The sequence below is a fragment of the Podarcis bocagei genome (assembly GCF_964188305.1).
Source record: "Podarcis bocagei genome assembly, chromosome: 16".
Lineage (NCBI taxonomy): Eukaryota > Metazoa > Chordata > Lepidosauria > Squamata > Lacertidae > Podarcis > Podarcis bocagei.
Window position 1 is genome coordinate 33,426,180 of NC_138142.1, and position 23,941 is coordinate 33,450,120.

The window sequence follows — 23,941 nt, forward strand, 5'->3', positions numbered from 1 at the left end:
AGCTGGCTGGGGCTATGGGCGTAGCCAGGAATTTTGTTGGGGGGCAGAACCGACGTGATTGGTCAGTTAGTTAAGTATTTCTATTGTTTTACTTGATGAGGGGCAGCTGCCCCCACTGGCGGAGGAAGAGGGGCGATCCCCGCCCCCAGAAAGCGCCCCCCGCCCCCTGGATGCGTGCCAGCCCTGCCCCTGCCTGCTCTCTGCCCCCCCCCCCGGTGCTGGAGTGCGAAGCTCCGCCACTGCTGCCCCCCTGCCCTCCCTTGGCTATGCCCATGGCTGGGGCTGATGGGAGCTGGAGTCTGACAATAGAGAACTCTATCGCCCTCTTTCGTAGGACAATCCTTGCATCGTACTATCCTGTCCTCGCACAGAGACGCACAGGAGTTTGAAGTGTGCAAAGCTCCCATTCTGAAAACGTTAAGTCAGTCTTGGGGTGTGGTTTTCAGCCCCGTGGGCCGCACTGCAACATTCTGGGGGCCACATGCCAATTGTGGTCGGGGCCAGAGGCAAAAAGCAATTAGGTGAAGCAATGGATATAATTTTTACTTTTGTACAGTAGGCAAGTTTCCCAGAGTTCCCACGGAAGAAAGATTCATTCATTTATTTTTTTAAGAGTTTCCCACCACTGTACCTCCACCGGCACTATACATTTAAAAAAGCACCATAACACTAGAACAATCATGGCTTCCCCCAAAGAATTATGGGAGCTGAAGCATGCTGAGAGTTGTTGGGAGGGCCCAATTCACCCCACAGAGCTACAACTCCCAGAGTTCCCTGGGAAGAAGGCTTCATTTTCAAACCACTGTGGAATGTGTAGCTCTGTGAGGGGAACAGGGGCCTCCTAACCATACTCTTCGCGAACTACAGTTCCCAGCATCCTCGTGGGGGGGGGGGAACATGACTTTTAAAGCTGCTGAGAGTAGTTAGGAGACCCCTGTTCCCCTCACACAGAGCTATATACAGTGGTACCTCGGGTTAAGTACTTAATTCGTTCCGGAGGTCCGTTCTTAACCTGAAGCTGTTCTTAACCTGAAGCACCACTTTAGCTAATGGGGCCTCCTGCTGCTGCCACGCCGCCAGAGCACAATTTCTGTTCTCATCCTGAAGCAAAGTTCTTAACCCGAGGTACTATTTCTGGGTTAGCAGAGTCTGTAACCTGAAGCGTGTGTAACCTGAAGCGTATGTAACCTGAGGTACCATTGTATTCCACAGTGGTTTAAAAACGAAGCCCTTTTCCCAGGGGACTCTGGGAATTGTAGTTCTGTGAGGGGAGGAAGCATCTGCTCCTAACAACTCTCAGCACCCTTGACAAACAACACTTCCCAGAATCCTCTGGGGCTCTTTGAAGTGGTGTGACGCTGCTTTAGATGGAGAGCGCCGATGGAGCCAGATCTGTTGCTGCCATGCCAATGTCCCGCTTGTCCAACTCCCATCCACATCTGGTTGGGGGACACGAGATGCTAGACTGGACGGGCCTTTGGTCTGAGAACCTCCTGATATCTTCCCTCTTCTGATATTTATCTCTGAATGAACAGCGCCGGCACATCCGCCAGCCTGTCTGCGGCAGCGCGAGCGGGGGAGGCAACGCAGCGCTGGGGAGGGGGCAGCGGCTTCCCCCTGCTTCTGCGAGGAGGCTGCTGAGCGACACTTTCAGGGCGGGATTTCAAAGGGTTTCCTATGGCTGAATGTTCCCGACTCCTGCCATTCCTTTGTGCTCTTTCAGCGGCGGATGAAAGCCACCTTTTATCCTCCCAATTGCAGTACAACAGCCCTGCCAGCTTTCAAAAACAGCTCTTTCCTCACCACCCACCCACCCCATCTTCCCCCTCCGCTGCCTCCTTCTCCGGAGGGTCCAATGTCTCTGCTCTGAGAGTTCACCCTACAGACCCAGATTGGAGGGTGGGGGTTATCGAACAAATATATCCTTGCGGGGAGGAGGTGATTTGATGATGCTTTAAACTGCACAGCTGCTATTTTATGCTTCACGGTGGCCTTTCCTATTATTTATTTGAGAGTTTCAGACAGGAGGTCATAGAGTCATAGGATTGCACGGTTGGGAGGGACCCTAGAGGGCAATCTAGTCCAACCCCCCGCAATGCAGAAATCTAAACTTAAACATCCATGGCAGATACCCAGTCTCCCCCAGCTCTGCTAGGAGATGCCAGGGCCTGAATCTGGAGCCTTTTCCAGGAATCTCAGCTTTCCTATCCATCCACCAAGATAAAGAATCATAGAACTATAAGGTGGGAAAGGACTCAAGGGTCAGTTGTCTAGTCCCCTGCAATACAGAAATCACAGCTAAAGGACCCCTGGCAGTGGCCGTCCAACCTCTGCTCAGAAACCTAAAATCAAGGAGAGTCCACCACTTCCTGGGGGAGTCCGTTCCACTGCCTTGGAACTCATACCATCAGAAAGTTCTTGCTAACGTTTAGTCAGAATCTCCTGTCCTGCAGTTGAATCCTCCCCTCCGGGGCAGTGGGATGTGGGTGGCGCTGTGGTGTTGCGGGGGGTTGGACTAGATTGCCCTCTAGGGTCCCTTCCAACCCTGCAATTCTATGACTCTATGACCTCCTGTCTGAAACTCTCAAATAAATAATAGGAAAGGCCACCGTGAAGCCTAGGGCTTGCCGATCAGAAGGTCGGCAGTTCGAATCCCTGCGACGGGGTGAGCTCCCGTTGCTCGGTCCCTGCTCCTGCCAACCTAGCAGTTTGAAAGCACGTCAAAGTGCAAGTAGATAAATAGGTACCACTCTGGCGGGAAGGTAAACGGCGTTTCCATGCGCTGCTCTGGTTCGCCAGCAGCGGCTTAGTCATGCTGGCCACATGATCAGCTGTATACCGGCTCCCTCAGCCAATAAAGCGAGATGAGCGCCGCAACCCCAGAGTCTGCCACGACATGGTCATGGATCCATTTACCTTTACCTCCGGGGCAGCAGAAAAGCAAGCTTGCTCCCTTTCTATGAGGTAGCCCTCCAGGTATTCAAAGATGGCTATCCTACTGCCTCCACTCATCCCCAAACTTTCCAGTGGATTTGCTTTTACTTATTTTTTACATTTATTTCCCACGACTCTTATCCACTTTCCCTATTGTCCTCACAACCACCCTGTGAGGTGGGTTAGGCCGAGTTTCATGAATTGAGAGGGGATTCGAACCACTGTCTCTCCCCATGCTCTAATCATTACACAACACTTTCCCCTGTCACTTTCCTAACCGCAAAAGGTCCCGGATTCCCCTTGGGGACAACCAACTAGGGCCACATGGCAATGGCAGCCATTGCCAGTGAGGAAAGTGGGCAGGACAACACATGTGACTCTCTGTACTCTGTGTGCGCTTATTTCCCTCAGAGGATATTCCAGGTTCCTCCCTGAATCTTCATCTGTCGCTTCAAATGAAAGACAGTCTTGTCCTACCCCCACAGTTTAAAACCCCAGATTGCAACCTTTTTCTTCAGTCCCTTAGAACCTGGGTTCGAATCCTCCATTCAACCACAAAGCTGACAAGGCGGCTGGGAGGATAATATGGAGAGGGTGAGTACGCCATCCTGAGGTCCGTGGAGGGAAGGTGGGATATAAAAAGTGAAAATAAATCACAATAAATTTGAAGTAGAGAGGCCGACGAGTAAGCTTGGGACCTTCTGAATGCCGAGCTTTACCAATGAGGTGTGGGAAAGGACACTCCTAGAGAGGCACTGCCCCCCTGCTTCCCCTGCAGATGCTTCCTGCCTGTTACAATGCCTTGCATTTCGCTGGTTTCTGAATGTAAACCAGGTCTGGGTCTGCACAACAAGGGAAAGAGGAAGACTGCCGAAGGATGAGACTGGAGGCAGGGAAAGACGAACGAATGGGACACAGAGACACCTCTGACACGACATGTATAGACTTACTGCCCTGGCTGGGTTGCCCTGGTCGATGGGGTTCTTGAAGTCCATGTGCAATTCGTCAAAGGCAATTATCTAAATGGGGGGGGGGGAGAGAGAGAGAGAGAGAGAGAGAGAGAGATTATTGAGAGGACCTGTCAAGCCATGAGAAGCAAACATCAAACTGTAGCATCAGCAAGCGCCAACGCAGGTGTTTATGTAAATCAAGGATACGTTCCTGTCGTTTATTGAATGGCTTCGCTCTGCTTTTCTTCTGCTGTTTCCTTGCGCAAAGGAGTTTTTCAATGCGAGTGGAAAGAGGAGATGGAGCAAAGAAGGAAGGACGCAGCTCCCACCAGTTACACATCTGGAGGCTGGGAACCTGCTCTTTTGAAAATAAAACAAATGTGCCTTTTTTTTTTACAGTTTTGCACTTGCCAGTAGCTTTATTCTCCAGATGCATTTATCTGCCACAGATTTCACTCTCTTTATTTATTTTTATTCTTCAGCTCTGGCATTTTGCGGAATTAGCACTGTTCCAGGTGTTGCATAATACTTGTTCTGCATTGATAAGAATTCAATCTTTTATAGCGTGGCAGAACCAAAACTTCGGAACTCCCGGCCTATTGACAACCTTTGCTGTACTCTATTCAGTGCTTGCTTAAAACATTTTTGTTTAGGCAACCCTCTCCAGACTTGTAGAAAACTGATGTGCTTTAAATCGGGATTTTAGTTTATCGTTAACTTAAATTATTATTTGAATGTGTTAGACAAAAGTTTTTTACTGATGATTTTATTGTTTTATTCTTCTTGTAAACTGCGTAGAGGTTTTATTGCAACCAAGCGGTAGATAAATCACATGAAATAAATGCATTAATAAATAAATTTTATGAGCTTGTGAACCGCCCATTGCCTCCTGAGCAATACAGAAAGGTAGATAACAAATAGATGCATTTTGGGTGTTACATTTTAAAAACAACCACAATGGCCACCTGGACATTCAGCTGCAAGAAATGTGCATGGACCTGAACTGCCCATAACATTATCATTGTTTTAAAAATCAGCATGTTTTTAACATCACTTTTTTTTATTAACAATTTTAATACGTATGTTACATTCTTTGCAAACTGCTTAAACTTTTTATTGTTTACAGATAAAGCGGGCTGCAAATTTTGTTAAATAAATATATAATTAATAAGGTAACATTAACATCTGTGTCATAGAACAGGGGTGTGGCCTAAATGTGGCCCTCTAGACCTTTCCATCAGGCCCTTGGGACTCTCCCCAGGCCACAACCCCTGTCCGGTCTTGCTTTTCACCCTCGGGTGTTTTTTGCCTGGCTGGAATGTGTCCTTGAACTCTGATCATGCCTCTCGCTTGCCTGAATGGAGGACAGAAGGGGCTGTGTGTGCATGTGCGCAGAAACTAGCCTCTGCGAGAGGTCCATCCGGAGGGTGGCAAGACGAGAACAGGGCCTTTTCTGCAGTGGCTCCCTGCTTGCGGAATGTTCTCCCCAGGGAGGCTCACCTGGCGCCTTCGTAACACATACTCTTCTCCCAGACCTTTGGCTACTTAAACATTCTATGGGCTTTTATACTGGGGGCGGGGCGGTGTTACTGTTTTTGTTTGTTACTATGTCATGCTTTTTTGTCTTTTTATATTGTAAACTGCCCAGTGATCCTCGGATGAAGGGTGGTATAGAAATGTTGTTGTTGCTGATGATGCCGTTGTTGTTATCAGCCAAAGGGGAAATTTGCTTCCGTTGCTCTGCCTGCTTTTTCTCTGACTCTTTCCATCACTAGCTTTTGGCCCCAGGAAAGTGGCCCAGAAGGGGGATCCAGTCCCCAGACTGAAAAAGATCAAAGGGAGATTTAGGGGAGCATGACCTGTTCACCTGCATGGGGTGCTGAGGCGAGAGGATGCTGCAGCAGTGATGTAGAACGGAAGCCAAGAGGTGTGGGAGCACCAAATTTTGGTATCACACAGGACGCCATTGAAATTTGAAATCCAAAAGTCCAACAATGCAATTTCCCACCCTCATCAAAGACAGATTAGTTTCTACTCAGTCATTTGCGAACTCTGAAGCACACATGAATCAGCTAGGGCCAGATCAAAGGGTGGAGGCTTCCGATGTGACCGTGTTGATCTCGCCTCTAAAAAGCACCCTGTTAAAATCTGCGTCCATAATCACACACCGCACACTGTAGTTGTTTTGGAAATTTCTATTTATTACTTCCATTCTCTCTAATGACTGTGTTTTTCTGCACAATTGTTCACAACTGGGGGCTGGGTGGAGACTCAATAAAAAAGAAAATTTAAAAAATGTTTAAGAATAGCTCATAAAAATATCAACACTTGAACATGCAACCCGCAGGTAGATTGCCACACATTAACAGCACATTTGTAATTTTCAAGTCCAGCGTGTACCTTTAGGGAAACGTCAATAATCAATAAGATGCATTTGTGATTTGCACATTGTTATCTACACAGAGAAATAGCTGTGCTCTTTTTTATCAGCACCATTCTTTTAATTAAAAAATAAATAACATTAAATTGCTTCTCTCAAATTTCCAGTCACCGGTTCCTATCCTGGCCTCTGGAGCGAAGGAGAACAGTGAGCCCCATCTTCCACACGACAGCTCTTGCTGATATTTGGGGGCGGCTGTTGGGTCTCCCCTGAATCTCAACATTGGAATTTATAACTACAAAGTCCATCACGCTTAGCCTTGTCTACACCAGGTGTGAGGAACCTTTGGCCCTCCAGTTGTTGCTGAACCACAACCGCCACCATCCCAGGCCACTAGTTGGATGGGAGCTGTAGCTCTGCAACATCTGGAAGAATTTGATATTTAAAACAAAAACATGCAAGTAGTAATCGAGGAGAAAACCAGAACTTTGTTAGACTTCCTTACACTCTGCACTCTTCCCCATTTTCCTGCTTTTTAAAAATTACAGTGGTACCTCAGGTTACAGACGTTTCAGGTTACAGACGCTTCAGGTTAGAGACTCCGCTAACCCAGAAATAGTACCTCGGGTTAAGAACTTTGCTTTAGGATGAGAACAGAAATTGTGTGGCGGTGGCGAGGCAGCAGCGGGAGGCCACATTAGCTAAAGTGGTACCTCAGGTTAAGAACAGTTTCAGGTTAAGAACAGACCTCCAGAACGAATTAAGTTCTTAACCCAAGGTACCACTGTACTTATTCCCACCTAAACTAGGACAGAGATTTTCAACCTTTTTGAATCCACGGCTCCCTCGACCAACTACATTCTTCCTGCGGCACCCCTGTGGGGCTCAGAGCCCAGTTATGTCACCCCTTGCCTGCAGAGCTGGCAGCCTCTCGCCCTTTTTTGAACCCCCTTCCCTCGTGGAGAGTTTCCTCAGCCTCCTCTCCTTGGACGTCCTCTGGGCAGTCACTGCTACCACCCATAGTCTCTGAGCTGCCCCCCACCCCACCCCAAAGAGAGCTGCCTCCTCACACTGCCCCACAGGGGCCTGGGAAGAGGATGCCCCCAGCCATAGTGGTCCAAAGGTAAAGGGACCCCTGACCATTAGGTCCAGTCGCGAACGACTCTGGGGTTGCGGCACTCATCTCTCTTTACTGGCCGAGGGAGCCGGCGTACAGCTTCTGGGTCATGTGGCCAGCATGACTAAGCCGCTTCTGGCGAACCAGAGCAGCGCACGGAAACGCCGTTTGCCTTCCCGCCGGAGTGGTATCTATTTATCTACTTGTACTTTGATGTGCTTTTGAACTGCTACGTTGGCAGGAGCAGGGACCGAGCAATGGGAGCTCACCCCATCGCGGGGATTCGAACTGCCGACCTTCTGATCGGCAAGTCCTAGGCTCTGTGGTTTAGACCACAGCGCCACCCACGTTGGTCCAAAGGAGACTGGCTAAAGGTGAAGGTGAGGCCAGCACCTTACCTTGGGAGGCAGCAGTGGCGGCGGCAGGTACTGCCAAGCCTGCATGAGGAAAAGGCTCCTCAGGGCGCTCAGTTCCCAGGCTGGCACTGCACACAGCAAGCACAAGAAAGGCCAGTGCAGTGCCTGCCTGCCTGCCCTCCCACTAGTCTGTCCATTCCCAACAGCAAGGGCTGGAAGACCGGCTGGCTGGGTTCCCTCGTCCACTTGCTTGCTTACTCCGAGGTCGCCTCACCTTCTGGCAACCAGCACCCCCTGGCCAGCCCCAGAAGGACCATTCACCTGGGCAGCTTGTAGCCAGGGCCGCTGCAACAAACAGCTGTGCGAGCCTTTGGGAGGCAGAGACGCAAGAAGGAATCAGAGGAGGGAGGGAAGGAAAGAGGGACAGAGGCCAGTGTTGCCCGCGGCACCCCTGACCAACATTTAAGGCACCCCAGGGTGCCACGGCACACTGGTTGAAAACCACTGAACTAGGGGGTGCCCTACTAATGGAGATCCTGTATTGTTGCAATACATGTTTATTATTATTATTGATGGATTCCATGCCCTTAGCTCAGCCAGAAGAGCAGAAGACTCTTAATTTCAGGGTTGTGGGCCTGAGCCCATCAAGCAAAAGATTCCTGCATTGCAGCGAATTGGACTACATGACCCTCGTGGTCCCTTCCAACTAATTATATTCCAACTGATTCTAATTATATATCTCTACCTAGCTATCAATATTCAGTATATGAAAAACCCTCAGAGGAGAACAAAGTGCCAGGACACACTTGAGTCACTGTCCCTCCTTTGCATGAAGCAGACGGGCTTCTTTGAGTCAGCTTCAAACTTACCGTATTTTTTTCCCTCCTAAAAAGTAAGGGGAAATGTGTGTGCGTCTTATGGAGTGAATGCAGGCTGCGCAGCTATCCCAGAAGCCAGAACAGCAAGAGGGATTGCTGCTTTCACTGCGCAGCGATCCCTCTTGCTGTTCTGGCTTCTGAGATTCAGAATATTTTTTTTCTTGTTTTCCTCCTCCAAAAACTAGGTGTGTCTTGTGGTCTGGTGCGTCTTATAGAGCGAAAAATACGGTATTTAGAATTTTGCAGTCAGAAAACTGAGAAAGGAGGTACAGTGGTACCTTGGATTACAAACACTTCAGGTTACAAACACTTTGGGTTACAGACTCTGCTAACCCGGAAGTAGTACCTCAGGTTAAGAACTTCACCTCAGGATGAGAACAGAAATCGTGCCCCGGTGGCGCGGTGGCAGCGGGAGACCCCATTAGCTAAAGTGGTACCTCAGGTTAAGAACGGTTTCAGGTTAAGAACCGGAAGGAATTAAGTTCGTAACCAGAGGTACCACTGTATTTCAATTTGGACATGCCTGTAAGTTTCATGTCACTTCATCACAAAAAAATGTTGTTTTATGGTTTAGCATTGGTTTTATTTTGAATTATATCTGGGTTGGGGGCGGCGGCACCATAATCTCCTCAGTGCTTAGAGCCTCTAAAGGTCTTAATCAAACTCCGAGAAAGAGGGCGGTTTTTTCTTTCCATCCGAAGGCCTCATTCTGATCTGTGCTGCCATAACTCAGGATTCTCTGGTTGCCCAGTTCACCCCTCGCTTCCCACTATGCGTAACTCCCCGCCCTTCAAAATCACAAGATCCTCTGCTCCGATGTTTCTTTTCCAGCATTTTGGAGGAAATTTCCAGACGTCATGCCTCTTTCACAGAGCTCAGGGGGCGGATTTAATTACCCAGAAGGTTCCCTTAACGTGCCGACCCCTGGTGCCTCCATTCCTCTCTTCAGCGCCATATGGTCTCCTACCCAAAGCAGCTTCTCAGGAACAAGGAGGCCTACAGGAAGCAGCCAAACCGGGTGAGTCATCCCAGATCTTCAGAGTGACAAAGTCTCCAGAGCGGGGATGGGGAAGTGGGGGGGGGGGGGAAGGATGTTGGCTCAGAGCCCCCAGGGCTCGGTTGGCATGTGCCGAAGCCGCCCACGGGGCTAGGTGTCTCCTCCCCATCATCACTAGCTGAGCGGCAGAGCCTTTCGATCGAGGATCTCTGCCCACCACAGAAAAAGCACCCTGGGAGCTGAGGTTCTTACGCAACTGCAACATCCCCTGGGACTCATTGCCACAAGAGGTGAGCTGCTGGTGGCTGCTAGCTTAAGACAGGGTTGCCGTATTTCAAAAAGTAAAAACCAGGGCACCCCAAAAGTTGTTGAGCTAACAAAATGCATTTTTTAGGGCAAAAGGCAGCCTTTCAAAACACACACACACACACACCCCGGATGTCAATTCCGCCTTTAAAATCCCAGTTATGTCCAGGGAATTCTAGATGTATGGCAGCCCTAGCTTTAGAGGGCTTTTAGAAGGAGGGGGGGTATACAAAGTCAAGACAGCTATTAGCTTCTTGAGAATCTGAATTTTAAAAACGCGAGGTAACACTGAAGACGTCCGCCTGCCTTATCAGTGCTCTCAGAAGCCAGAGGGCTTGCTGAACAATGAGTTCCAGTGATTGGGGAAGAGGAACAGAGTCCCAACACCACACAATGCATTAATCCGTCATTTACCACTCTTAAAAATTCATTATTGTTCTTTGAAACGTTTGGCACGGCCAACTGCTTAGTCTTCCACTTGAAACTCTGCCAGAGTCCACATAAATAATAATAAGTGCACGTCCTTCCCCTGGTCGCCCTCGCCTCTGTTGTCATCAGATTTTTGACTGTAAGCTCCTCAGGAGCAGGGACTTGCCTTCTGATCCTTTGTAAAGGCATTGTGCACTTTGTAGAGTGGCCCATTAGGGACCTCAGCCAGCCTCCACCTGCCTGCCTTCTTACTTACTCCAGGGAGTTGGCCCATCTGGTCAGCTTCCTCCTCCTTAATCTCATTGTTGAACTGTTAATTATGACAGCCCCCTTGAGAGTTCTCCTGGCAGTCTGGGCAAAGGAGCCCAACAAAAGCTTTTAGGTTATTTTTAATAACCTAAAGAGGAGGAGGATGGGGATAAAAGTAGAATTAGCCAGCTCTGCCTGTCATTGGCCCTGGAGCCACCTGCTGTTGGGCTCCCTGCATTCTGTCCAATGGTCGCCAGCCAACACTGGCGATGGAATCCAACATTTATACATGGAATGAGGGCTGCAGGAAAACCTGGGGAGGGGGCTGCCTGTGTGAGCTCTGTCTTCTTGGAGGAGCTGTAGCTCAGCGGGAGACCACCTGCCCAATCCCAAGCATCTCGAGGTAGGCCCAAGAAAGTAGTACCAATGCTAAACCATGGTTTATTAAACTGTGATTTAAGAAACCATGGCTTATTGTTCTGTGTGAACCCAGCCCACCATCTTAACTAAGGTTTATTAATTATGGTTAAAAGCAGCTTGTTAACCAAGGTTTTCTAGTTGGCTTATCAACCATACTTAAGGTTAACCATGGCTTAGCAATACGTGGGATCACAGACCGTGACCTCGTTAGCTATGGCTAAGGAGCCATCAATGCCCCAAATCTACAGAGCTGTGAGAAAAGGGAGGCAAAAGTTCAGACGTCTCTCAAGGCTTGGTTGCTGTCAATTTTAAACTATTCTGTGACACAATGAACCAAAGTTTAGGTAATCGTCTGCCAGATGCCTCACCTTTAACCATGGTTTACATTAACCATGGTTTAGTGATAGGTGCAAACTGGACAATATTAAGCTACAGGTATGGATCGTTCAGCTTGGTATAAAGTCACAGCCTATGCTCTTTCCTATAACTAGCGGGGGAATATGGGTTGTATCCAATGTTAGTCCTACCCAGAGTAGACCTATCGAAAGTAATGGAGATGACTAATGTACAGTGCCAGATTAAACCCTGTGGAGGCCCCTAGAAATCTCGGGGGCCCCTTTGCAAATTATCTCCTAATACATTTTTTATTTTCTTTCAAGAGCAAATCAGTATTATTTTGATCCATTGTGGCAGGGCCTCTAAAAGGCAGGAGGTCCATAGGCCGGTGCCTACTCTGTCTGTTTGGTAATCTGGCACTGCTAACGTAGGTCCATTAATTTTAATAGGTCTACTCTGGGTAAAACGTTGATGAATACCCCCCACATACGCACACAAATTATACCACATGCAAACAAATGTGGCTGTATATGGTACAGGTTTTCCTGCTCACAAACACAAAGGTGCAGAAAACCAACCCTTATCTGCAGCTGAATTGACATGCTTGCCTCGTGCAGCTCACAACTAAATGGGGCAGCAGCCATGGGGCAGAGTGGCATGGGCCCCTCCCGAGAACAAGCCTGGCCTGCCATCTTTCTCTGGAGTGGAGAGGGTTGGGTTTGGGCCGAGAGGGGCTCTCCCGAGCTCCTTCAAGGGCTCCTTCGCCTCGCTCTGAAACTTGTCCTTGCAGCTGCCGGGTGCGTTAAATGGATTCCTCCTGCTGGGTCAGCTAATGCAATTTGCAAGTAAGTGGGGCAGCTGTGTTGTGGTGCTGGTGCCAGGACTCTCCAGAGACCAGGCCCGGTACAAGCGCCTCACCTATACCCTCCTTGTTGGCAGCCCTGAGCATCCACAACAGCGTTCAGCCTCCTTTCTCGCTAGCTTTATGCCAGGAAGCTTTAACTAACTCTCATACAGTGGTACCTCAGGTTACATACGCTTCAGGTCACATACGCTTCAGGTTACAGACTCCGCTAACCCAGAAATAGTGCTTCAGGTTAAGAACTTTGTTTCAGGATGAGAACAAAAATCGTGCGGCGGCAGCAGGAGGCCCCATTAGCTAAAGTGGTTCTTCAGGTTAAGAACAGTTTCAGGTTAAGAACGGACCTCCAGAACAAATTAAGTACTTAACCCGAGGTACAAACCAATTGCTCTCTCAGTTTGCCTTACCCAAACATATAAACCCCTTTACACCTTATATGTCCACTCTGAAGAACTAGCCCTGTTCCAGGTGCTGCATAATACTCATTCTGCATTTATAAGAAGCCAATCTTTTATTGTGTGGCAGCACCCAGCACTTTGGAACTCCCTGCCTATTGACATTTAGAAAGGCACCTTTGTTGTACTGCTTTCGGACCCTGCCAAAGGCATTTTTTTTAAGGCAAGCCTACCTAGGCATATAGAACATTGCATGTATTTTAATCTGGTTCTTATCATCGTTGATTTCCATTATCTTTGGAATGTTCAAATGGTTGTTTTTAACTATTTAACAGATTATTTCATTGGTATTATTATTATTTGTTTGTTGAATTTATATATATTTGTTCTGTATCCCTTTTGTAAACTGCTTTGAAGTTTCTTCTTCTTCTTCTTACAGTCAAATGCAATATGCAATTTTAAGGATGAAACACACAAATAACTATCTGAGCGCTAGTCCTTAGGCAGTCAAAATGTTCTGGGGGTGCTGCTGCTGCTATTTTATCCTGCTTCCATTGCACTGCAGCGCAAGAGAGCTCCCTCCAGATGGTTATCATAGAACTGTAGAGTTGGATGGGACCCCGAGGGTCATCTAGTCCAGCCCCCTGCAATGCGGGTAACATTGCAGGAAGCACCGCAAAACAACTCCAATGGCAGCATAGTGGATAGAGCAGGGGTAGGCAACCTAAGGCCCGTGGGCCAGATGCGGCCCAATTGCCTTCTCAATCTGGCCCACAGACGGTCCAGGAATCAGCGTGTTTTTACATGAGTAGAATGTGTCCTTTGATTTAAAATGCATCTCTGGGTTATTTGTGGGGCATAGGAATTCGTTCATTATTTTTTCCAAAATATAGTCCGGCCCACTGCATGGTCTGAGGGACGATGGACCGGCCCACGGCTGGAAAAGGTTGCTGACCGCTGGGATAGAGTGTCGGGCTAGCAGCTGGGAGAGACCAAGGTTCAAATCCACAACGTTCACCGGGGTGGCCTTGGGCCAGTCACTGGCTCTCAGCCTAACCTACCTCACAGGGTCGTTGTGTGGATAAAACTAGGAGGGGGAGAACCACTAATGCCACCTTGAGCTCCTTTGGGGGGGGTGAAGAGTAGCGATATAAACACCATCGATAAAATGGAACAATCTGCAAAAATCCTCCCCTAGAAGAGGAAGAAGAAGAGTTTGGATTTGATATCCCGCTTTATCACTACCCGAAGGAGTCTCAAAGTGGCTAACATTCTCCTTTCCCTTCCTCCCCCACAACAAACACTCTGTGAGGTGAGTGGGGCTGAGAGACTTCAGAGAAGTGTGACTGGCCCAAGGTCACCCAGCAGCTGCATGTGGAGGAGCGGGGAAGCGAACCCGGTTCACCAGATTACAAATCCACCGCTCTTAACCACTACACCACACTGACTCCCCTACTGCACTATGAGTGTGCCAATCGCATTGTTGCAGAATACACACACAAAACCCACCGCCAGTCTGGAGGGAACCATCTGAATAGGCCATTCCACTTTGCAGTGGTTTTCCAGAGTCCAGCTGATGTCCTAAGCTCTGGCCAACAGTGATCCCCGCACACCTACGGGCCAAGGAGAGAGAACGCCTCCCTGCTTCACTAAGGTCTCCCTCTTCCCTTTTCCCTTCCTCTGACAGCCACGACTGAACCGGCACTCGTCACCTGTCAAAGGCACACCGTGCGCTACAGGCGCCTGTAGTGGGTTGCCTAGCGACACTCGCACGCTGCGTTCTCCTCCGTTCGGAACAGGAGAACATTCCATAGCCCTGGGTTCCTTCGCTTCCTACCCCAACCTCCTCTCCCAGCTTCCTAACCACCTCTGCTTCCTTCACTGGCCACCAAATACCCCAAAATATGGCCGGGGGACAGGGCAGGGCGGGGAAGGGAGGGCGAGATTTCTGAGATCATCAGCCTAGACCTTGAAAGGAAATGCTATAAAAAAGCAGTATTAAGGAGAGCAAATAAGTCAAATGCAGGATCTTGTCCCACCCCCCACAAAACTTAAGTTCTCCACATTTCCACATCAGTTTGCACTGGGGGAGGGAGGGGAAGAGTCCTAATGAAAATTCACCAGCATTTTCATGTGAATTTTCTCTTGGTGTGCACACTTCTGCAACGCCTTAATGTACAGTACACATTTGTGCAAGCAATCGTCTCTAGAGCATTTATTTATTTATGCCGTGCCTTTCAACCTACAGTCTTGTTTTCTATATGTCATTTTCATTAATGTATGGATTTATAGGCACACGTTACCCTAATATGTGTGCTTTCGTACGCGTCGCATGCCTGGAGGACATACAGCTGCAGAATTTGGAGATGTGCAAATCCCAAAGGACGGCTGTTCTCCGGTTCGTTTATTGTTTCAGAAATTAGGAAGGACTGCCTGCTGAATCAGATCCACCCCCCCATCCCAATCCCTAGATAACGGTAAGCAAGAGATTGGGGTGGGTTTCTTTTTTTAAAAAAAATAATAGTGGAAGATTTTTGCTGTATAGTTTGGGGGGGATTTAAGAGGATGAGGTGGTCAAAGTCCTGGGGACAGGGCTGCAGTTAAAAAGATGTACAGTGGTACCTCGGGTTACAGATGCTTCAGGTTACAGACGCTTCAGGTTACAGACTCCGCTAACCCAGAAATAGTACCTTGGGTTAAGAACTTTGCCTCAGGATGAGAACAGAAATCGTGCAGCGGCAGTGGGAGGCCCCATTAGCTAAAGTGGTACCTCAGGTTAAGAACAGTTTCAGGTTAAGAATGGACCTCCAGAACGAATTAAGTTCTTAACCTGAGGTACCACTGTATTTGGATGGCAGGAAGACAGAGGAAGGGTTGTGGCTCAGTGGGTGAGCATCTGCCCTGCATGTAGAAGTTCTGGGTTCAATCCCCAGCATCTCTGGGGAGGGTTTGGAGAGTCCCCTGCCTGAAGTCCTGACTAGCTGCTGCCAGTCAGTGTGGGCAACACTGAGTTAGGTGGGCCGATGGCCTGGGGCTCTGTATAATAAGGCTATAGCCGTGTCTGAGTAAACATGTTTGTCTAAAAGGCAACGGCAAGAGGAGGATGTACGCAATGCACACCCCTTGCATTGAGTGCGGAGGAATGTGAGAATCGGGAGGGTAGATTAAATCAGGGAACCTGTGGCCCTCCCAGAGAGTGTGGGACTCCAACTCCCATCATCCCTGACCACTGGGTGTGCTGGCTGGGGCTGATGGGCGCTGAAGTCCAACAGCTTCTGAAGGTTCCCCCAAATTTACCCATCCCTCAATTAAAGAATCCACAAGCCAGAAGGGATGCCAATTGGCATAATATTAGATTGTGTGTCAATATGTTCTATGGCTGGGAACAACCAATTGTGTTTCTAATCGAAACTTGAATTTTGACCCCCAAATTGCCACGAAACCCCAATAAATTTATCTAAAAGGTTTAATCCTTGGTGATGTTTTGGAAATGGTTATCGATCTTATCGTTGCTGCTGGGAACAGTAGAGTGACAAGCTTTAGGAGTATGGAACATGGCACAAAATTATTTGGTTTTTTTAAAAAATACAGACTACAGCTACCTAAATTGGCATACTACGAAAGCAGGTCTGAAGATCAACAGCCAAACGAGTTTAGAGAGCGATGGAGTATTTTTCTGATGTTGTAGAACGATAAATCCCAAGACAATATTCAACCCTATAGTTTTTTTGCCTTTTTGTCATTGAAATAAAATAAATTTTGTGTTGTGTTCTTGTATTTTTCCTATCCTGGTCCCTTAACGTCGGATGCTTCTTATGTTATTCATAAGTTATTTTTTAAATATCTGTCTATCTGTTTATTTATCCTATCTCCCAAAAAGAGTCCAGGATGGCAAACACACCTAACAATAGGGCAGTGATAAAAAAAGAAAGAATAACAATAAAATAAAATAACTGAAATGTTTAAAAAACTGTTTAAAAAAAACATTTGAAACAAATTGAAAAACAGATGTAACCAAATCACATGTTTGGATAGACTCCGCTGAAATAGAAACATTTCCCACAAAAGTCTAAATGGAGATGGGGTCAATCAGCAGTGAGTTCCAACGAACAGGCCGCACTTAAGAAAAAAACTTAAGAAAAAACTCCATATAAACATGGAATGATCATTGCACGAAGAAGGGCAAAGTCTGCAGATTGAAGTGATCACATCAGTACATACGGGAGCGAATCGTAGAATTGCAGAGTGGGAAGGGGAACCCAAGGGCCATCTAGTCCAACCCCCCAAAATGCAGGGATAAGGCATTCCTCTCAAGTAAATATGTTTTATGTTTGCTCAGAAGCCCCATAAAAAAAACCTCCAAAAGCTTAAAAAAAAAAAAAGTATAGTTCCAGCCACAGGAGAACAGTGACAAAAATATATTGTTTATACTGATTACCGGTAGATTTCCACTATCATTCATTTTGATATGAGGAATTTAAGAACAATCACGTTGCATCTGTAATATTAGAATTAGGTTTTTTTGTTTTGTTTTTAAGGATTTATTCCTAAAAGAAGAATATTTTCCCCAAGACCTCATCAGCTGAAGAATTTCGTTTGGCGCTATTGCCATGCATTCTTGATCCTATTTTCTATTTTTATTTTTATTTTTTTGATATGGTATACTATTCTTAATGAGATAGGTTCTCTTAAGCTGCAGAGTTTAGAAGGAGAAATCAATTGAGTGCGATGAGACGCTTAAAGAGGGAGCCTTCACTTCATCGATGCCTTCTAATAAGACGACATTTTCGGTTTTGAATTTAATGGAATATTTTTAACAAACAATTTGCAAGAGACAGAGAGAGCCCCACAGGCATGCAGGCGTCAAAAAGGAGCAGCGGTGGTGCAGGCAGAACCTTTAAGCGGCTCTCTGCACTCCGGCGAGAAGGAGCAGCGTGGGGCAATGGTCGGAGCGTTGGATTCAGAGTTTCCCGGTACACTCGCCATTTCTGTGATTCACTCGCACCATTTTCTCTCAGACAGCTCCCTCCTCGCCAGCCACAACACTGTCTCCTCACGTTCTCACACAGAATTGTGGAGCCCAACCCTACAGAGAGGCAGGAATCTTTTGCCCAAGTTGGGGCCCAAATCCTTCAGTCTCATGCTCTGCCGAATGAGCTACTCCAACTGTTTTTACACAAATGGGCCCGGGCACACCAAAATGGAGGTGCCCTGGCCTCCCGTTCTCCTCCTTTTCCTTCACATTTGCACCCCATATAATTCTTACACACACCTCTCTTTTCCTCTTTCTCACCCCAACCCGTGTCTGTTCACACACACTGCCTTTCCCTGCACCTATCTGAAGAAGTGACGGTAGTGTGTCTCTCAGTGAAAGAAATAACTGTATGCATACACACACACACACACACACACACCATATTTTTTCGTGTATAACATGCCCCAAAAGATGCCCCCTCTTTTTGGGACTCCAATTTGAGAAAATGGGGGGGGGGGTTTGTCCAGACTTGTTGAGCTTTTTTTGAGGAGAAACCAGGATGATCGCCACAGCCAATCGCACAATCGATTGCAGCAGCAACCGGACCTTGACGTACCCGCCAATTGCCTGCAAAAACAGTGTTGACAATCTCCTGCTCACAGCAGCCACCAATCGCCCATCCCACCTCTCCACTATCCGTGTATAAGATGATCCCAAATTTTTAGCATAATTTTTTAAGAATATAACCTTGTCTTATACAGAGAAAAATATGGCGTGTGTGTGTCATACCTCGGGTTGCAGAAGCTTCGGGTTGCACGATTTCAGGTTGCGCACCGCGTCAAACCTGGAAGTACCAGAACGGGTTACTTCCGGGTTTTGGCGCTTGGGCATGTGCAGAAGCGCTGAATCACAACCCGTGCGAGCGTCCAGTGTGTGTGTGTGTGTGTGTGTGTGTGTGTGTGTGTGTGTGTATGAGAGACAGAGACGCACAGCAAGGAAACTTTGAATAGGAGGGTGTTGACTGCAAATATGTGTGAGAGAGAAAACACAGTTATGGATTTGGATGGGGAAAAGAAGTGTTAGGTGTGAGGAGAGACCAGGCGCATCATAACGCACAAACACATTCCTCTCTCTCACACACATTTCCCTTTCATTCCTTCCGCCTAAATCCACTCTCAGACCTCTGCTTGTGCAACAGAAACCTCCCTTCCTCTCCCCTGAACATTCCCACCCCTCAAGACCTGCTCCAGAGGGGCTGGAGGATCCTGGGTGCAGATCCTGACAGTGTGTGGGGAGAGGAACTCCTGTTCCCGGACAGGGAAACTGGTACACACAGGACTGGATGCAATCACTCGGTTCAGATAGGCAGTCACAAAGCTGGTGGCCTTGGGCCAGTTACTATTGCTCAGCCTAGCCTACCTCACAGGGTTGTTGTGGGATAAAAGCAGGGACCACGGCTATAAAGGAAAAGCAGGAGGTAATTCTTTATTTCTCATACCCCGTTAAGGTGTTTACACGGTGAGCCACTCTGAGTCCACCTGCTGCAAAAAGGCAGGATGTACACTTTGAAAGACAAACCAATCAATCCAATAAAATAAATTAGCTCTTGCATAAAAAATATATAAGCTACAGATTATAACAGGTTCTCCAGTGAACACAGTTTAGCAGTTTTGAATGCTGAGTTTGGGCACAGAAGGCCGTATCCAGTCTAACTTGTACTCAAAGTAGACCTACTGAAATTAATAAACAGAGCTATGTCCATTAATTTCAATGGGTCTACTCGAAAGTAGAACTCGGTTGGAGACAACCCAGAGGATGCAAATCTAAATCCCTGCTCAGGGACAAAAGCTCACCAGCACTTTGGCTGAAATGGTTTCTCTCCACTGAAGACTACCTCACAGGTTGTTGTCAGGATAATTTGATATGAGCCCCTTTCGCCATCACACACAGAGTCACCGACATTATTGGAGGGAGAAGACAGAAATGCAGCAAACCAAGAAAGCCAGACAGACAAATGATGGTCTGAGACAAGCAGACAGCGGAAGTCAGCAAAGAAATGCTGATCCCACCAAAAAGGAATAGCTCTGGTGCATCCAGAAATCAGAGCAGGATGCCAAAAGGAAGCTCTCTCTCCCCCCGCCCCGGACTCCAGGGAAAGCAGGGCATCAGTCAACCCCACACACAAATCATTATGTAGTCACTGGCCCATTTTAACACTGACTACATGCTAAATCAGGGGCGCGGGTCACGCTGTGGTTTAAACCACAGAGCCTAGGGCTTGCTGATCGGAAGGTCGGCGGTTCGAATCTCCGCGACGGGGTGAGCTCCTGTTGCTCGGTCCCTGCTCCTGCCAACCTAGCAGTTCGAAAGCACCTCAAAGTGCAATAGATAAATAGGTACCACTCCAGCGGGAAGGTGAACGGCGTTTCTGCTCTGGTTCGCCAGAAGCGGCGTAGTCATGCTGGCCACATGACCCGGAAGCTGCACGCTGGCTCCCTCGGCCAATAAAGCAAGATGAGCACCGCAACCCCAGAGTTGGCCACGACTGGACCTAAGGTCAGGGGTCCCTTTACCTTTACCTTTACATGCTACATAGTTCAGTCCATTGAGCACGGGACTCTGAATCTCAGGATTATGGGTTTGAGCCCCACATTGGGCAAAAAGATTGCTGCATTTCAGGGGGTTGGACTAGATGACCGCCCTGAGACCCCCAGGTAGAGGGTGGTATATAAATTAAATAAATAACAAATAAATAAATGACCCCTTCCAATTCTACAATTCTATGTTCAGATTAAATCGGTTGTATCCAACGTTAGTCCTACTCAGAGTAGACCCACTGAAATTAATCAAGATGACTGACTTAGGTGCATTACTTCCAAGGGGTCTACTCTGAGTAGAATTTAGCTGGAAACCACCCACTGATTTTATGTCGTCTTCTACCTCCATCGGAGGATGAGCTAAGAGCAGGAAATCACTTGAGCTCCGGCTGCATCTGAACATTCAGGACTATGGACAGCTCCCCAGTCTGTTACCAGAATGGGAGAACGCTCAGAAGCTGCCTTAGGAGACCAGGCTACGGCGTCACCTAGCTCAGAATTGTTATGAATCATAAATTTATTGCCTGCCCTTCTCCAGCAGGACCCAGGGCAGGTTAACAAACAATTTAAGATTCACTATTAAAAACAGCCAAAACAAATGACAGAGGAGGCAACCAAAAGGTCATTATATAAACATTTAATTGGTGACTTATTAGTGGCAGCAAGAATAGTATCGACAGCAAGCAATTGGAAAGACGCAAAGGGTTTAAATGTACAAAAAGTACAAAAAATGGTATAATGTAATTTGGGACATAGCACTTCCCGAAAAATGGATGCAAAAAACTTTGTGTAGCTAGAAACCCCTGAGAGACTGTCCATTCATTTAGCACGCACAGAGACACTACAAGACAAACTGTACCTGCCTCATTCCGTAATATATGGTTTTGCTAACGTTTTCCTTTGTATCAATATTAACAACTTTTGGACCCTTTGCATGCCCGTTCCTTTGTAAACTATTGGTATTTCTCTTTAGAGCTGAGCAATGTCTTCAGACTGGGGTGGGTGGGAAAGAGTGGGGTGTTTATGTATTTCGTAAAATTTATATACTGTTTGATTTTGGGGGAGAAACCTCCTTAGCTTGTCATTCCCCCCCCCCTGTTCAACATGCAACCATTATTATTTAATAAAGGTTATTTCAAAAACAAGAACAGTTGGCAGTCACTGGAGCAGGGTGGATCCTGAGAACAAAGGTAGCATTCACCCAAATTTGTACTGTGAGGGTGTGCCAGGCGAGGGAATCCCACAGCTTAGAGGGCTGTTCTCTGTGGCAGCCCACCCCAAACCTCCGAGAGCCCCCTCTCTGCCGTGTACTGACAGTTCTGACAGAGGGCCCCTCCACATTGGGGTTTTATTGCAGGTATAATTCTGTTGACACAACAACATACTAAAGGTAAAGGTAAAAGGACCCTTGACCATTAGGTCCAGTCGTGGCCGACTCTGGGGTTGCGGCGCTCATCTCGCTTTATTGGCCGAGGGAGCCGGCGTACAGCTTCCGGGTCATGTGGCCAGCATGACTAAGCCTCTTCTGGCGAACCAGAGCAGCGCACAGAAACGCTGTTTACCTTCCCGCCGGAGCGGTACCTATTTATCTACTTGCACTTTGATGTGCTTTCAAACTGCTAGGTTGGCAGGAGCAGGGACTGAGCAATAGGAGCTCAACAACACACTAGTGGTTGATTTATTCCATTTGTTGTTCTGTGGCAGTTCCTCAACGCTACCACAACACTGTTGTCTAGAGAGGCTACTACTGCACAACAAAAGTAGGGCAAAGAAACACAACCTGCAGAACATTTGCGGTGCAGAAAGTTACAGGATAGACACTGATTTTAAACTGAAAAACTCACAGAGACCCAAAACTTCCGCAGGGAGAAATGTTGTTTTGTAATAGTCTTTATTTATAAAGCCTCGGCAATAAAGACAGATAAACCGCCTGGCTCAAAAGAACCTCCTATTCCCCATTCATTCCCTGTGCAGATATGTATCATTCGCACAGAGGTGATTTATTTAACAAATCACGCGTAAAAATTGAGATCAATCACAGGCATTAGGTAATGTCACGTTCATTGTCTCAGTAGATTACTCTGGAGATTTCCAGGAGTTGACGGAGGTGCCCTTGTCCAAGACACAAATACTGTGGAAATGTGGCTTATAACTGCCCTGATACCATCAGGAGCACAAACCATCATGAATGAAAAATAAGAATGGATGCCTGGAAAGGGCCTGGCAGTGCAGAGAAAGGTGCTTGCCATCACCTGATACCTTATGGGAAGGGCCATAGCTTACTGGCAGACCATCTTTGCATGCAGAAGGTCCCTGGTTCGATGCTGGCATCTCCAGGAACGGCTGAAAAAGACCCCTTGCCTGAAACCCCGGAAAGCCACTGTCCATCAGTGTAGGAAGCACTGAACTAGTTAGACCCACGGTCTCACTCAGCAGAAGGAATTTTCCTATGTTCTACAAATAGCTCAGGGTGTGAAACCTGCTTCCCAGGAGCCGGATATGGTTTGTGGCTTCCCTCCCTGTGCAACAATTAGGCTCCCCCCCCCCCAAAGAAAACCAGAAGGTCCTATAGATGCCCATGAAACTTTTCCACAAGCCTAATAGGCATTCTCCCTTGGGAGAAAAGTGATGGCAAACCTAGACAGCATCTTAAAAAGCAGAGACATCACCTTGCCAACAAAGGACCATAGAGTTAAAGCTATGGTTTTCCCAGTAGTGATGTATGGAAGTGAGAGCTGGGCCATAAAGAAGGCTGATCGCCGAAGAATTGATGCTTTTGAATTATGGTGCTGGAGGAGACTCTTGAGAGTCCCATGGACTGCAAGAAGATTAAACCTCTCCATTCTGAAGGAAATCAGCCCTGAGTGCTCACTGGAAGGACAGATCGTGAAGCTGAGGCTCCAATACTTTGGCCACCTCATGAGAAGAGAAGACTCCCTGGAAAAGACCCTGATGTTGGGAAAGATGGAGGGCACAAGGAGAAGGGGAGGACAGAGGACGAGATGGTTGGTTACCAGCATGAGTTTGACCAAACTGCGGGAGGCAGTGGAAGACAGGAGTACCTAGCGCGCTCTGGTACATGGGGTCATGAAGAGTCGGACACGATTAAACGACTAAACAACAACAACAATAGGCAATCCAGGGATGGGGTGTCAAAATTCATTCAAAATTCACCAGGGACATTTTGTAACTTGCTATCAGTCAAGTGAAGATGCCCGTGAGCCAGGATGGCACCTGACATCTCCACTATCTGGAGTTTCCTGCCTGGGGATCCTTGGATCTGGACTGCTTTTACACACTACAGCAACACATCCTGCAGAATTCTGTCAGTTATATTTTATCTGCACAATCGGAATGAATTTCAGGAACCAAAAAGTCACATTGAAAAATATGACTCTCGAGCCGTCTGGCCCCCAAATGGCAACTAGGCATTCCGTTTTGGTGATTGCAACCCTGGTTTTAAGGAGCCATTTGGCACCTAACTTACATATCCAAAAGGACGCAGGTGGCGCTGTGGGTTAAACCACAGAGCCTAGGACTTGCCGATCAGAAGGTCAGCGGTTCGAATCCCCGTGACGGGGTGAGCTCCCGTTGCTCGGTCCCTGCTCTTGCCAACCTAGCAGTTTGAAAGCACGTCAAAGTGCAAGTAGATGAATGGGTACCGCTCCAGCCGGAAGGTAAATGGCATTTCCGTGCGCTGCTCTGGTTCGCCAGAAGCGGCTTAGTCATGCTGGCCACATGACCCAGAAGCTGTACGCCG

General features: G+C 47.6%; 1 protein-coding gene across 2 annotated transcripts in view; it reads right to left on the reverse strand.

Moving 5' to 3' along the window:
- Window positions 1–23,941, reverse strand: part of CNIH2 (cornichon family AMPA receptor auxiliary protein 2) — a 51,582-nt gene that overhangs the window by 14,209 nt on the left and 13,432 nt on the right. For both annotated transcript variants that reach the window (XM_081173416.1, XM_081173415.1), the window contains exon 2: window positions 3,885–3,953. In XM_081173416.1, the coding sequence (XP_081029542.1) occupies window positions 3,885–3,953 (69 nt within the window). The remainder of the gene's footprint in view (window positions 1–3,884; window positions 3,954–23,941) is intronic.